Source organism: Rhinopithecus bieti, unplaced genomic scaffold, assembly GCF_001698545.2.
Source record: "Rhinopithecus bieti isolate Rb0 unplaced genomic scaffold, ASM169854v2 scaffold_6371, whole genome shotgun sequence".
NCBI classification, from domain to species: domain Eukaryota; kingdom Metazoa; phylum Chordata; class Mammalia; order Primates; family Cercopithecidae; genus Rhinopithecus; species Rhinopithecus bieti.
The window spans coordinates 634,544-649,297 of NW_016805121.1; the positions used below are offsets into that span (position 1 = coordinate 634,544).

Consider the following 14,754-nt stretch of genomic DNA (forward strand, 5'->3'; position numbering starts at 1 on the left):
GGGCTGTTGAATTTTGTCAAAGGCCTTTTCTGCATCTATTGAGATAATCGTGGTTTTTGTCTTTGGTTCTGTTTATATGCTGGATTACATTTATTGATTTGCGTATGTTGAACCAGCCTTGCATCCCAGGGATGAAGCCCACTTGATCATGGTGGATAAGCTTTTTGATGTGCTGCTGGATTCGGTTTGCCAGTATTTTATTGAGGATTTTTGTATCGATGTTCATCAGGGATATTAGTCTAAATTCTCTTTTTTTGTTGTGTTTCTGCCAGGCTTTGGTATCAGGATGATGTTGGCCTCGTAAAATGAGTTAGGGAGGATTCCCTCTTTTTCTATTGATTGGAATAGTTTCAGAAGGAATGGTACCAGCTCCTCTTTGTATCTCTGGTAGAATCTGGCTGTGAATCCATCTGGTCATGGACTTTTTTTGGTTGGTAGGCTATAAATTACTGCCTCAATTTCAGAGCCTGTCATTGGTCTATTCAGGGATTCAACTTCTTCCTGGTTTAGTCTTGGGAGGGTGTATGTGTCCAGGAATTTATCCATTTCTTCTAGATTTTCTAGTTTATTTGCATAGAGGTGTTTATAGTATTCTCTGATGGTAGTTTGTATTTCTGTGGGATCGGTGGTAATATCCCCTTTATGATTTTTTGTTGTGTCTATTTTATTCTTCTCTCTTTTCTTCTTTATTAGTCTTGCTAGTGGTCTATCAATTTTCTTGATCCTTTCAAAAAACCAGCTTCTGGATTCGTTGATTCTTTGAAGGATTTTTTGTGTCTCTCTCTCCCTCAGTTCTGCTCTGATCTTGTTATTTCTTGCCTTCTACTAGCTTTCGAATGTGTTTGCTCTTGCTTTTCTAGTTCTTTTAATTGTGATGTTAGGGTGTCAAATTTAGATCTTTCCTGCTTTCTCTTGTGGGCATTTAGTGCTATAAATTTCCCTCTACACACTGCTTTAAATGTGTCCTGGGACCACTCTTAATATGAATTCTATACCAGTCTGAGTTCAGTCCCAAGAAAGAGAAATACAGTAATTTGAACAGGGAAAATTTACTGTAAATATTAACTACAACAGAAGTTTAGAATACCAAGGGATTGGCTAGTAGGAAATAAAGCAAACTCTAAAGAATATAGGATTAGCAGATTTAAGGAACAGCTTTAGGGCTGAGATAGGGCACTCTACTTCCCTCCCCTCTAAGGCTGAAAGCCAGACCTTATTGGGAAGGACACAGCCGTGGCTTACGGAGGAGTATTTATGGTACTGTGCTGGCAGAACTTGCTGGAAATTTGCCTTCTGGAACTTGGCAAGAATCTGCCCTCTGGGGCACCAGAGAAACTTCACAGTGATGTGACCAAGCCCCTAGGTACTCTGCTGCAGAACCACCCAAGATGAGTACCAGGAGAAGCTACTGGCCATCTTGTCCTGCAATTACGTTACTGGGTAAGCAGCATGTGCTTCAGGAGCCAGGCACTGGAGAAGCCACCCACACTGGAGGAGCCTGATGCTGGAGAAGCCATCCGTGCACAGGGAAGCCTGGCACACTGCAGAGGCAAGCCCAAGGGAACTATGAAGCAAAGTCCTTTCCGTGTGCAGTGTCTCTCCAGCACCCTCTACTGACAAAACTTAAAATCATGTCGGCTAACAAAAGGAAAAATATTTAAAATGCCCAGATCTGTTTTCAAAGAGCAGAAATGAAAGGTGTATTTGGAGCTGAGAAGCAATAATTCAATTACTGGAGCAGCGTTTCTTATTTTCTGCAATGTTTCTCTGCATATCCAGAGTCAAATTTGGTGTTCAATAATATTAACTGTGTTTATTAACTCTTGGTGAACCCTTTTGCTTTTTCCTTTTTTAGTTCTGATTTTGCTTTGGGCTTGCCCCAAAGCAAGTTGTAATCCTCTGTTATAAGTTATCTTAATTTCTTTTTGGGAATATCTGTGGTAGAACCTTAGGCATGTATAAAATATTAAGTTTGCCGTCCATAAGAATAGAGTGTTAGCTAAGCTGTCAGGCAGAATTCTTCTTCTATATGGGAAACCTGGCTTGTTCATTTTTTTTTTCATTATGGTAAAATAAACATAGCATAAAATTTACTATTGCTACAGTTTTTTAAAGTGTACAGTTCAGTGTAATTAAGTGTATTCACATTGCTGTAAACAGTAACTCCACATTTTCCCATCTCTCCAGCCCCTGGCAGCCACCATTCTGTTTTCTGTCTCAATGAATTTGACTACTTTAGGTATCTCATATACGAATCATACAGTATTTATCCTTCTGTGACTGGCTTATTTCACTTAGCATAATGTCTTCAGGGTTCATCCATGTTGTGACATGTGTTAGAATTTTCTTCCTTTTCAAGGCTGAGTAATATTCCTCTGTATGTGTACATCATATTTTGCATATTTGTCCATCCATCAATGAACAGTTGATCTGCTTCCACCTTTTGACTCTTGTGAATAATGCTGCAGTGAACGTGGGTGTACAGATATTTGTTTTAGTCCCTGCTTTCAGTTCTTTTGGGGTATGTACCCAGAACTAGAATTGCTGGATTATGTGATAATTCTGTTTTTAATTTTGAGGAATTGTTGGGCTGTTTTCTGTAGCAGCTGCAATATTCTGCACTCCAACCAGGATGGGAGGCCCAGTTTCGATAGTTGTCAAATTTCCTTCAAGTTTTTCATCCCTACAAAGAAGCCAAGGTCTTTTATAGCCCCATGATCTTATGATGCTGTAATTAGGATATAATACTAACATGTAATAATTAAACTGTGTAATACCAATTCTTTGAATACAGTAGCAGTTCAGAAGGATACTAGCGCAGTCTAGGACCACTGACAGGCTTCATGGAAGAGACAGGACTTACGCAGTCCCTGAGGGAGTGATAGAACTTAAAAGATGGACAGAAAGCACCAGGCAGGCGAAGCAGCATGTGCACTAAGAGCAAGTAGTTGTACAGGTTGCAGACAAAAAGACGAAAGTCTCAACTGCTGTTCTAGTCTAATTGGAGCCAGAAAGGATGAGGATGACGCATACCAGATGATCACATGATCTGATGTTCTTTCCATCCTTGTTAGAACAGTAATTTGACATAGATATTTGAACCTGTAAATGAAATTCACAACCCAGATAACCTAGTAATACTTGTGAACTGGTAATGTGGGTGTGCCAAATCCATGCCAGTAGTAGATATAGCCATTCGGGAGTGCATTATTTGCTTCCATACTTGGAGCATCTAGTAGCCTCAGCCACATTTTATCTTTCATGAAGTGAACCTTTCTAAAATGTTTATTACTTTCTTTCATGTTATTGATCTCACATAGGAACCAATAGTTGGAAAAAGTAACCACTCTTTCAAAATATAAATACGGAAAAGTAGATGATTATTGAGACACGGTAGATTTTTATTTATTTATTTATTTTGAGACACAGTCTTGCTCTGTCATCAAGGCTGGAGTGCGTGGTGATCTCAGCTCACTGCAACCTCCACCTCCCGGGATCAAGCAGTTCTCCTGCCTGTCTCCCGAGTAGCTAGGATTATAGCACACACTACCGTGCCCGGCTTTTTTTTTTTTTTTTTGAGATGGAGTTTCGCTCTTGTTGTTCAGGCTGGAGTGCAATGGCATGATCTCGGCTCACTGCAACCTCTACATCCTGGGTTCAAGCAGTTCTCCTGCCTCAGCCTCACAAGTAGCTGGGATTACAGGCATGCGCCACTACGCCCTGCTAATTTTGTATTTTTTAAACTAGAGACAGGATTTCACCACGTTGGTCAGGCTGGTCTTGAACTCCTGACCTCAAGTGACCCACCCGCCTCGGCCTCCCAAAGTGCTGGGATTACAGGCATGAGCCATCACTCCCAGCCAAGACAAGGTATATTTTTATTTCACGTGTAGAAAGTTGGGCTCTGCGTGTATATTTAATGTTTTGGTTTGTTGATGATGGTGGTAGTTCCTTCTGAAGAGGCAAAAGGAGCAAAGGACTAAAGCAAAAGAAACTAACAAGAAGAGAATAACGGTGATACAATTTTGAAGATACCCTAAAAAATAGTTTTCTGTTACTGTTTTAAAGTATTTCCTAACAAAGAACTGTACCTTTTGTTTTTCAGACTGCTCTGGCACATTTAGAGTCTCTTGCAGTGGATGTTGAGGTGGCCAATCCGCCAGCCAGTAAGGAAAGCATCGATGGTCTTCCAGAGACCCTTGTTCTTGAAGATCACACTGGTAAGGGCAGAGTTGATCTCAAATGTTGAGGAACACATTGCACATTTAAGTATATTATCAGTGTACCTAGATGATTAAATACTTGTTTATTAGAAATTTTCACTAGATTTTTTTTTATAGAAACCAGATGCTTACAAACTCACCTAGTATAAGAATATTTTTAATTTTCAAGTGATAGACTGCGACAAATGTTCCTGTGTCAGCATTTTTACAAAAGCAGTATTTATTAGATTCCAAATTGCTAAGTATTTGACAGAAATGCTTGCCAATTAACTGATCAAAGATTGGCTCTTTCGTCTTTCAGAGGTATCTTCTCTGAGTGTAATATATTGCTTTTCAGTTTTATTAAAATTGAACTACATGTGATTGATCTAAATTATTTGTTGTTTTCAGCTATTGGTCAGGAACAATGCTGTCCAATCTGTTGCAGTGAGTATATTAAGGATGATATAGCAACAGAGTTGCCCTGTCACCATTTCTTTCACAAACCTTGTGTCTCAATTTGGCTACAAAAGGTGAGTGATAGAATAATTAATTTAAAATTTTAAAATTTAATACTTTAATAGTGTCTTCTGCAAGTGAATAATAACAGTATCTCTTTTTTTTTTTTTTGAGACAGTTTCCCTCTTGTCACCTAGGCTGGATTGCGGTGGCTCGATCTCGGCTCACTGCAGCCTCTGCCTCTGTGGTTCAAGCTATTCTCCTGCCTCAGCCTCCCAAGTAGCTGGTATTACAGGCACCCACCACCATGCCTGGCTAATTTTTTTGTATTTTTAGTAGAGACGGGGTTTCGCCATGTTGGTCAGGCTGGTCTCGAACTCCTGACCTCAGGTGATTTGCCTGCCTCAGTTTCCCAAAGTGCTGGGATTACAGGTGTGAGCCACCATGCCCAGCCAATAGTAGTATCTTTTAAACCTGTTTTATTTAGCTACAAATTTTTAGTACTTTTTAATTCATTGTTAAAAACTGGTTGCCTTTAATGATTACAAATCAGGGATAATATTTGGCACATAGTAAACATATAGTGTAGGAAAAGTAATGGTAAACTTATTACGAATGAAAATTAGAATTCAGTAGAAAATGACTTTTTCAGTGTCTATACATGATGTTGGTAGTAGTGAAAGTAGGTGTTATTAAAATTAGTGGGGAAGCAGAAAATGCAGAGCCACCAACTCTTAACAATTTTGAGTGTGGCTGAGTCTGTGAGGTCCATTCCCTCATTTCTTTCCACTCCCATACATTAGACCTTCAACCCTTGTTGTCTTAACTACTATTGTAGTTACCTACTTTATTTCGTTACTTCTTTTAGAGGTACTTTCTTTTCATTTCTTTTTTATTTGCAGAAATCTGTGGGGTACATGTGCAACTTTGTCACATGCATAGGTTACTTAGTGGTCCAGTCAGGGCATTTAGGATATCCTATCACCTGGATAACATACACTATACCCATTAACTAATTTCTCATTATCTTCCCTCCTTCCTACCCCCTCACTCTTCCAAATCTTCATTATCTATCATTCCATCATTAAAGGCTTTTTATGAAATATAGTTCTGATCATGTACTTCCCTTCTCATAAAAGAAAGAGAGAGACCTCCAGTCACCTGTGGAATAATCTGAAGCTTTAATCTTGACATTCAAGGCCTTTTGTGATTTAGACCTCAACCTGTTTCTTCAGATTTACTTTTCTGTACATTTGCTTACGTTTCTATGCATTTGCTCCTGAGGTCTGGCATGATTTTTCCCTATACCATCTGTAAGATTAGATATATAGGTAGGTGCAGTTTAAATTCCACCTTTTCTGTCCTTAATAAATGCTGTCTTTAAACTCCCACGATAGTTTCAGAGACTTCAGAGGCAGTGTTTTGTGTGCCTCCTGTGTGTCAGTCACTGTCAGATGATTCCTCTTTAATGATTCATGATTTCTCCTTTAATCCTCACAGTACTTTAGGACTTACTGGTATCTTTATTCCTATTTTCTAATGATTGTTACTTGTCTAAGTTTAATAGCTAGTACATAGTTCACCAAGACCACGCTCATCTATTTGACTCTAAAATGTTACTGTTGGGCCCAATCTATATGGCAAGTACACAATAAATGTTTGCTGAAATGAATTTTTTTTTTTTTGAAACGGAGTCTTGCTCTGTCGCCCAGGCTGGAGTGCAATGGCGCTGTCTCGGCTCACTGCAACCTCCGCCTCCCGGGTTCAAGCAATTCTCCTTTCTCAGCCTCCTGTGTAACTGGGGCTACAGGCGCACGCTACCACACTCAGCTAATTTTTTGTATTTTAGTGGAGACGGGGTTTCACCATGTTGCCCAGTCTGTTTGCGAACTCCTGAGCTCAGGCAGTCCGCCCACCTCGGCCTTCCAAAGTGCTGGGATTACAGGCATGAGCCACCACGCCCGGCCTAAAATGAATTCTTAAACGGTAAACATAATATATATTGTACAGCCTTGAATTATACTTGAAACTTTGCTATAACTCAAGGTAACAGTCTCTTCAGTCTTTCTCCTGTTAGGAAATATCTTAGTGTGAAGCCTTTCCTGCTTTTTTTCTGGGGAGAATGTTCCCAAGATACAGTTCTTTGTCGCCTTCAACAGGATGATCTCTTCAGCCTCCCTTCCAGCAGGGAATTCTCTTTGGGAAAAAGACCAGATTTGCAAGGGGATAATCTTTTATCAGATAATGTAGCTGTACAATCATTCATTGGTCCTAGAATGTTGTACTCCTAGTATAACTGCTTTCCCCTTCCCACCTTCCCTCCAAGGTCTATGGCATTGTTTTGTCATTTAGAAGGCACCTAACCCTCTTATCTCTTTTTGGAAAGAAATGTCATGGCTTAGAAAGTCTGAAGTCCATCTGCTTTGACATATCTGTGCTACCCTAAAATGAGGCTTTAATTTGCCATAGATCTACATTAATTTACCGTAGACCTTCTTTAATTCACACCAAATCATAAATGATAAATCATAAATGATTTGATGTGAATTAAAGTAGGTCTGTGGTTTCTCTAATAAATGCATAATAGACTAAATAATGATAATTCCGTTCAGATTATTGTCAAGCTAAACTCTGACCTCCATGCGGACATGTGCCATGATTCTTTGTTCACCCTCTGCCATTGCATCACTGCTGAGTTTAGCAGCTCTTAATTAAAACTCACTAAATGAAGGAGGATGAATGACCTTAAAGATATGAACATTAATAAGAGACATTGTTTACCCTCAAAGAAATTAGAGTCTGATTGGGCACAGAGGGAATAGTATGAAAATAATGTCTTTCTGCATTATATGGATTTGAAGTTTATTTTTTGTTGTTAAGATACTTATTATTAGGATAATGATACTGTTTTTTCTTTATTAAGTTATTTATGTGGCAGTTAAGATGATTCTGGTGGCTCTTAACGTTTTTTTTTTTCTCCAGTCGGGAACATGCCCTGTGTGCCGCCGTCATTTCCCACCTGCAGTTATTGAAGCATCTGCAGCTCCTTCCTCTGAGCCTGATCCTGATGCCCCACCTGCAAATGACAGTACTGCAGAAGCGCCCTAAACCTTAACAGTTGAAATGAGATCAGTGTATCGAAGTAAATCTGCAAATTCCTTCTAAATCTCATGTGCAAATAATTATATATAAATATATTTAAAAAAGCTATATATAGTATATGCCATAGTTTAGAAAGAATATTAACCTTTCTAAACTAAATTTAGGTTTGCAGAAAGTATTAAACATTTTCAAGCTGAATGTTGAGACAGTGCATCCATTTTCTTTAGTTGAATATGTTTGTATTAATTGTAAAGCCAAGCTTATCAGTTGACTTTCTCCAGAAGAAATAATCATCTGTGTGGCATACGTTACTGGCTTTGTCTATAATACTGCCACTAAGTGATTATAATTAAGCTCTCCTGTTTGCATCAAATGTTAAGACTGTGTTAACAACAGTAGTAAAATTTGGTTTCATTGGAAATGAAACAAATTGTAAAGTATGCTTTTTCACTAGTCCCTTTGGTTTTGCTACACCATAACCTCTTGGTTCATATGCTGAGAAATTTTCAGAAAGTCCGTTTTGTTTAAAATTAGGACTTTTCAGAATGCCAAATGAAGGCTAAAATTTTGGCCAGAACACTACAAAAGTTTTAAATCTTAGAAGTAACTCCCCCTGAAATAAAGTTAGGTAGTAAAATCCTTAATTAAACCAGTGGATGTGCTTAACATAAGGTTAGTAAAGCATACAAAGAATCTAGTGTGCTCAGGGCTTGGTACAATGAGCTGAATTAGATGGCCTTATGAAACCCTTTCTAACCTCTTACCCATCCTGTTTCTCCTTGGTAAAAATTATACTTGAAGGCCCAGAACACTCATGGCACATTTGTTTAATATTGGATATAGTTAGTTTAAGGTAATTTTGCTTCTACAGTATTTTGGAAGGTCTGAAAACTTGCACAGGGTCATCTTTGTAATTATATAACCCCAAACTAAGATGCACAGTGTCTCCTTTAGGTAATCACACACAGTAGACGAGTATGTGCAAACATGGACATAATAGTTCACTTACAAATGTGATTTGATGTTAACGCTAGAGAATGATGACTGTTAGAATATCACATTTGAGCAAGTAAAACAGTAAAGCACATAGTGAGTGTATGTCCATCTAATTGGTCCATTGATAATTTAGTTTGGGCACATGAAAGGAATATTTATATGGCTTCCCAAATGCAGAGTTACATCTTATTTGTGTAATTCCTCTGAGTATTTATATCCCGTCTCTTTTTTTCATTTTTAAAAATAAATGAATTTTCACTGTTGGCACATTTGAGGCTTAAATATAAGGAACATAACACTTGCATTCTAATTTTTGCATATATTGTAAATGTGTCTGGTATTTACAGCAAAATACTGTGTATCCTTTTATGGGTAAAACAAAAGTGAACATTGCATGCATGTAATGTGATGAATTTGTAATTTAGGAGTTCTTTGGGGCTTCTGTGACTTTGGAAATGCTTACATTCAGGCCTTAATGTTGCATTAGCTAGCATGTTTTCCCTCTGATGTATATAGTCATTGTTGTATAAACTAATCTTTGCTTGTTTTCTACTCTGTGATCTTTCCATACCATATTTCGTTAATGATCAGTTAGTGTCAAGGAGTCAAATCAGATTAAAATTAATTTCATATGTATATTGTGGAAATTTGTGGCTAGTGTGATTTTTGTTTTTCCTTTTAAGTACTGTTGATCAGTTGTGACACTTACTGGTTAAACTTACGTTGCTAAAGATTTCTCTATAATAAGCCACACATTATATTTAGACTATATTAAGGGACCTTGGTTTTCTTCTAGATAGCAGCTGTCCCAAAGAAAATATTGCTTCTTTGCCTGTTAAGATTTAGCTATTATCTGCCAGTTGTTACGAGGTTTTGGTTCCAAACTCAACCAGCAATGTTGAGAGCAGAACTTAAGATAGCTGTTGTACTTTTTGCTTTCCATCTGTTACTGTCCTTCATTCTTGGCTCCCTACTATCTATAAACAGCTGCTGTGAAGGAGAAAAGTTGAGTAAGAGTTGGCTTAAATTTTAAAAAGGAGAAAGAAAATTGAGGTTTTAGGATTTTCATAGTAACAAGCTCTGGTATAAGCTAAGGCTGACAAGTTCAGATACTAAAATATTATTTGGTCATATCTTGGATCCTTTTGAAAAAGTTAAGACTATATAAAGGTAAATTAGAAATAAGTATGAATATTAATAAAATAGCATTTATCTTATTTCTCTATTTTATGTTGTGACTTAACCTAATTTTATTTTTTTAACATTTTCTTATTTCTTGTAATATGAATGCTGATATTTAAAGGTAGATCTATGTGGTTTTCTTTTGTGTTTCTTAATTGTTTATCTCTAACTCTTAAGATTATTTGTGATCTGGATTTATGTACTTGTTAAGATACATATGAATTGTTAAAATGGAATGCAAGTTTTTCAAAAGCCCAGGTCTAAATGTAATGGTTGGTTTATTGTTCTACAACCCCAGCCCATCATTTTCTGTGTAAATCATAAACAATAAACAGAATATACTCAGTGGTCATTTCTAATATTTAATTGTGTAATTGTATCACTTCTATAATGTAACCCCGAAGGATTTAGAGTTAATGACAACACTACTGAGCATGTGATGTTAAAAGTCCTTGAACTATAATATAAGAAAGCCCTAGGAAGAGCTAGACAGAAGTAGTTGAGGGACTTCCTACTGCTGGAGGGTCTCTGAGTCCTTGCGCTCCCCTGCCTGACATCCTTAGCTATCCTGTAGGTTTCAGCAGAACTTGATTTCCACACTGACTCCGGACTGCAGAAACCGTTAATAAGAAGGGAGCCCACCTCACGTCAGTGGTTTTTTGCAAATCAGGCATGGAAATATTATTAAATCTACCTGTTTAGCAAGATCCCTCATGGTTCTCAAACAGTTCAGAGAACTCACTCATTTCAGAAGGGTCAATTAGGTTCTGATAAGTTACGCCATTCAATTAGACAAAGACTAGCCAGGCGTGGTGGTGTGCACCTATAATCCCAGCTATTCAGGAGGCTTGAGGCAGGAGGATTGCTTGAGCCCAGGAGCTTAAGAGCATCTTGGGCAACAGAGTGAGACCCTGTCTCAAAAAAATTTATAAAGTTAGACAAAAACTAATCATTTTGTTTAGATGCTTAGAAAGTTGAGAATTCCAATTCTTCTCTAATAGATTAAATATGTAACTAGAAAAATAGTGTCCGAGCTAGAAACAGTGGTATACCTCTACTGTTGATGTTTTTATCATTTCATCATCATTTTCATTCAGCCACTGCTGGATGGAGCCATTCGTCACCCTTGCAAAGGATGAATTTCATTGTTGGAAGATTGTCACCAAATTTCTCTATAAACAGCACATGTGAAATTAGATAGAAAGTCCTGTTTCTTCTGTGTGGTCACCTCTTCATATGCTTCAGGCTTCACACGTTCTGAAATCTTACATGTATCTATTCCAGACCAGCCTAGGGTTGGCTTTTTCACTCCTCTTAAAGTATGTTGCTCAGAATTAAACACAATTCTGTGATCGAACTAGGGCAGGGTTCAGAAGCACTGTTGCCAAATTCAGAGTGATTCTCCTATGGCTGTTATGGTTGATGTATGTTGTTATTACCACCATCATTATTAGCCAGGCTCTCATCCTGTTTGCTGTCTCTTGCTGAGCTTCACAGGTATTGCTGGTAAGCCAAGTCCACGCCTAGTCTTTACTTAAACAGTCTCTTATTAACCTAATTGAAGGACAGCATTCATCCTTACTGAATTTAGTTTATGAAGGTTCTTGTGAATTCAGGTTTTTCCTCTTAGCCTTGCATCAGTTCCAGTTTTGATAAAGCACACCTTTGGTATTTAGTGGCTTTGTCTAAGTTGTTGATACATGTTGAATTGAATGTGATGCAATACAGACCTTCAGAATGCCACTATACACTGCACTTCAGGTGGGTGATCCGTTAATTAGTACTTTGGTTACAGTTGTTGGCAGTAACTACCAGTCACTTCATATGCCCGTTTCTTCATCTTTCCTAAAAAGGACACTAAGAATTTTGTCATGTTTGGCAAACAGATGCACTATGCACTGTCTTTGGAAGTAGCCTAATGTGCTAGTATATTAAAGAAAGGAAATGAAGTCAGCTGGTAATGCCTCATTCTTAGTGAAACCATACTACCTCTTTTTCTAACTCCTTACATGCCATCTGTTTAATAATCTGCCTTAGAATTTGTTAAGTGATCAGTGTCAAGCTCATTTTAATAATTTTTGGAGTCCACCTTTTCCCATCTCAAAATTGTGTTTGAAATAACATGACCTGACAAAGTCACGTAATCACCCTGCTTCTGTTTTCTCTATAAAGTAATTAATCTAAATTATAGGTTCAGTACTACCACTATTTGTGCATGAATAAGGGTTTGAAAAAACATATTTTTCATTGATGTGCAAAGTCATAGGGAAATATACTTTGTTTCCATCATTGTTTATAGCACCACTTTTTGGAGATTGATGAACATTTCAGATAAAACACTCTTAAAAACATATTAATTACCTTTCAAGAGTTGAGAATTTGACAGGGGAACTTTATTAAGTCAAAATAAAATGAATTTTCATAATACTAATTTTGCTAAAAGGCAACAAACCTAACACACTAATAAAGATAGTTGGCAATTTATTGCATCTTACAGTATTAGTATATAATCAATATACAGTTTTTATAGTGAACATTGACAGAGAGGAGGTCTTTATCTTATCTTTTAGAAAGATACTACTTACTGTCAGAAAAATTCTGCCAGTCACTGTGATTTCCTTAGATTATATCAAGGTTTCTTCTTACGAAGATTTATTTTTTAAATGCATTTTTACATTATAATAATTCCTATTTATGAAGCACTAAATATTAGGCATAGTGTTAGGCTCTCTATCTTAGCTCATCTTCATAAAGGTCTGCAGGGTTTATTTATCGTCTCAACTTTACAAATAAAAAAAAAAAATTGAGCCCCAGACATGGTCAAAGAGCACTGGTTCTTAAACGAGATGCTGTGGGTTCTGTCCACTTCATGCCGCCTTCCTGAGTAGGAACAGCTTACCTGATCAGTGTTATCAGTGTTATTATTTAAGTACATTGAGATGTAGTCTGTTTTGTTTTATCAGAAAAATATTAGGATCTGTTCAGAATTTTGAGAAATATTTTTTCCTTGCTATATTATTTTGCTAACATGTTAAGATATTTGTGTACTGATGACCAATATTATAATGTGGCCCTGATTAGTGAAGTTTCTTAATCACCAGTAAGATCTAATGAGAACTTCTTCCCTTTGCCTGGTAATCTGGTTTTCTTAAATTGTTCTGCAGAGACTGTCCCAGGCCTGAAATGTGTATAGCATCCCGTTATGTCTTAGCCAGCGAGAGCTAACTATGCAGACATCTTTCTACAAGCAATTTGTGCTACCCTTTCCAAAGGTCTGGATTTCAGTTCCTCTAGAAGCCATGGACATTTGTTCTCCACAATTGCAAATACTCCAAAGAGTACAGAACCTACTCCCAAGTTGTTTCATTCGTAGGAAGAGACACTTGACAGGGGCTTTTCTTTTGATATCAATCCTTAAATGCCATTTTAAATTCTTTTTTAAAGAATTCTTTTTAAAATCCAGCCGTTTACATTGTGCCCTAGTTCTATTAGTCTAGTCCCAATGACTTGTGAAGAGAACCCAAGTGTTACAGACAGCTGTTACAAGGGGCTTCTCTACATGCCATCATGCCGACTGGCTTTTGGCCCCAGCAAATAATTCTTCCTCTTTACCTGCACCAAGGATCCCCCAACCCTGGTATTGCAGTATTCTAGGTCTGGTGCCATTCTAGAATATTAGACTTTTTATTTCCGTTTAAATTGATCTTTAAAGCAGATGAAGATAGGGATGAGGAGCTTACCAGATCAACCTTGTCTGGAAAGCAAGCTCTAGCCTCAGTTGGATGATGATGAATCTATTCACAAGTGAGCACCTTGGTTACAACCCACATCTAAATGAGTAAATACTACTTCAAAGAAAATATTTAAAAATATCCAAATTAGGGAGCTTACGAAAATAGTATATTAGGACATACAAAATGGGAATCCTTTCTCAATCCACTGAGAAACACCTTCATTAAACCCAACAAATTAAATATTTGCATAACCTGAGCTGCTTTTCATTTAGTATTTACGAAGTGCCTATTCTCACAAACCTGTGAACAAGACAGACAAGATCCCTGGCGTCCTGAAGTGTGCATTGTAATGAAGAGACTGTTAACACGTGCCCACCCCTAGCACAGCTGGATTCACTCAGTAGAAAGGATTTCATCTTAGCTTGGGTAATGCCTGACACACAGGGCCTTAGCGTCTCTTCTGTGATTACCCAAGCTAGAAACAAAAGCAGGGAAAGAATAAGCCCACTAAGGTGACTTTAGCCACCAGCACGTACTCTCAAGCCCAAAGGATTATAGCTATATTGAGATATTTATAGGTTGAAGGATTGAACCCATCTCCTAAGAGGTCGTGTGCCCTATGGTCCACAGCAGGCCATGATGTCTTACAACCAGGGAAATTTGGAAAGAATTTCTTTTCTTTTTTTTTTTTTGAGATGCAATCTTGCCCAGGCTGGAGTGCCATGGTGCGATCTCAGCTCACTGCAACCTCTGCCTCCCCGGATCAAGCGATTCTCCTGCCTCAGCCTCCTGAGTAGATGGGATTACAGACATGTGCCACCACGCCCAGCTAATTTTTGTATTTTTAGTAAAGACAGGGTTTCACCATGTTGGCCAGGCTGGTCTCAAACCCCTGACCTCAGGTGAACCACCTGCCTCAGCCTCCCAAAGTGCTGGGATTACAGGCATGAGCCACCAGCGCCAGCCAAGAGTTTATTTTCTAGAGATGGGGTGAGTTGAATAGAAGAACCAAAACTCCAGTGTTTGACCTTATATCCTGTGCCTTATTTTTGCTTGTTTTCTCTTCTTCCTGTGCTACA

At 37.9% G+C, this 14,754-nt stretch overlaps 1 protein-coding gene across 1 annotated transcript in view; it reads left to right on the forward strand.

Moving 5' to 3' along the window:
• The window catches only part of PJA2 (praja ring finger ubiquitin ligase 2), a 73,498-nt gene extending 63,196 nt beyond the window's left edge, over positions 1 to 10,302 (forward strand). The window contains exons 7-9 of the mRNA XM_017871202.1: positions 4,106 to 4,220; positions 4,614 to 4,735; positions 7,644 to 10,302. Coding sequence (XP_017726691.1) covers positions 4,106 to 4,220; positions 4,614 to 4,735; positions 7,644 to 7,769 — 363 coding nt within the window. The 3' untranslated portion in view covers positions 7,770 to 10,302. The remainder of the gene's footprint in view (positions 1 to 4,105; positions 4,221 to 4,613; positions 4,736 to 7,643) is intronic.
• The last annotated feature ends 4,452 nt before the right edge of the window (positions 10,303 to 14,754 follow it).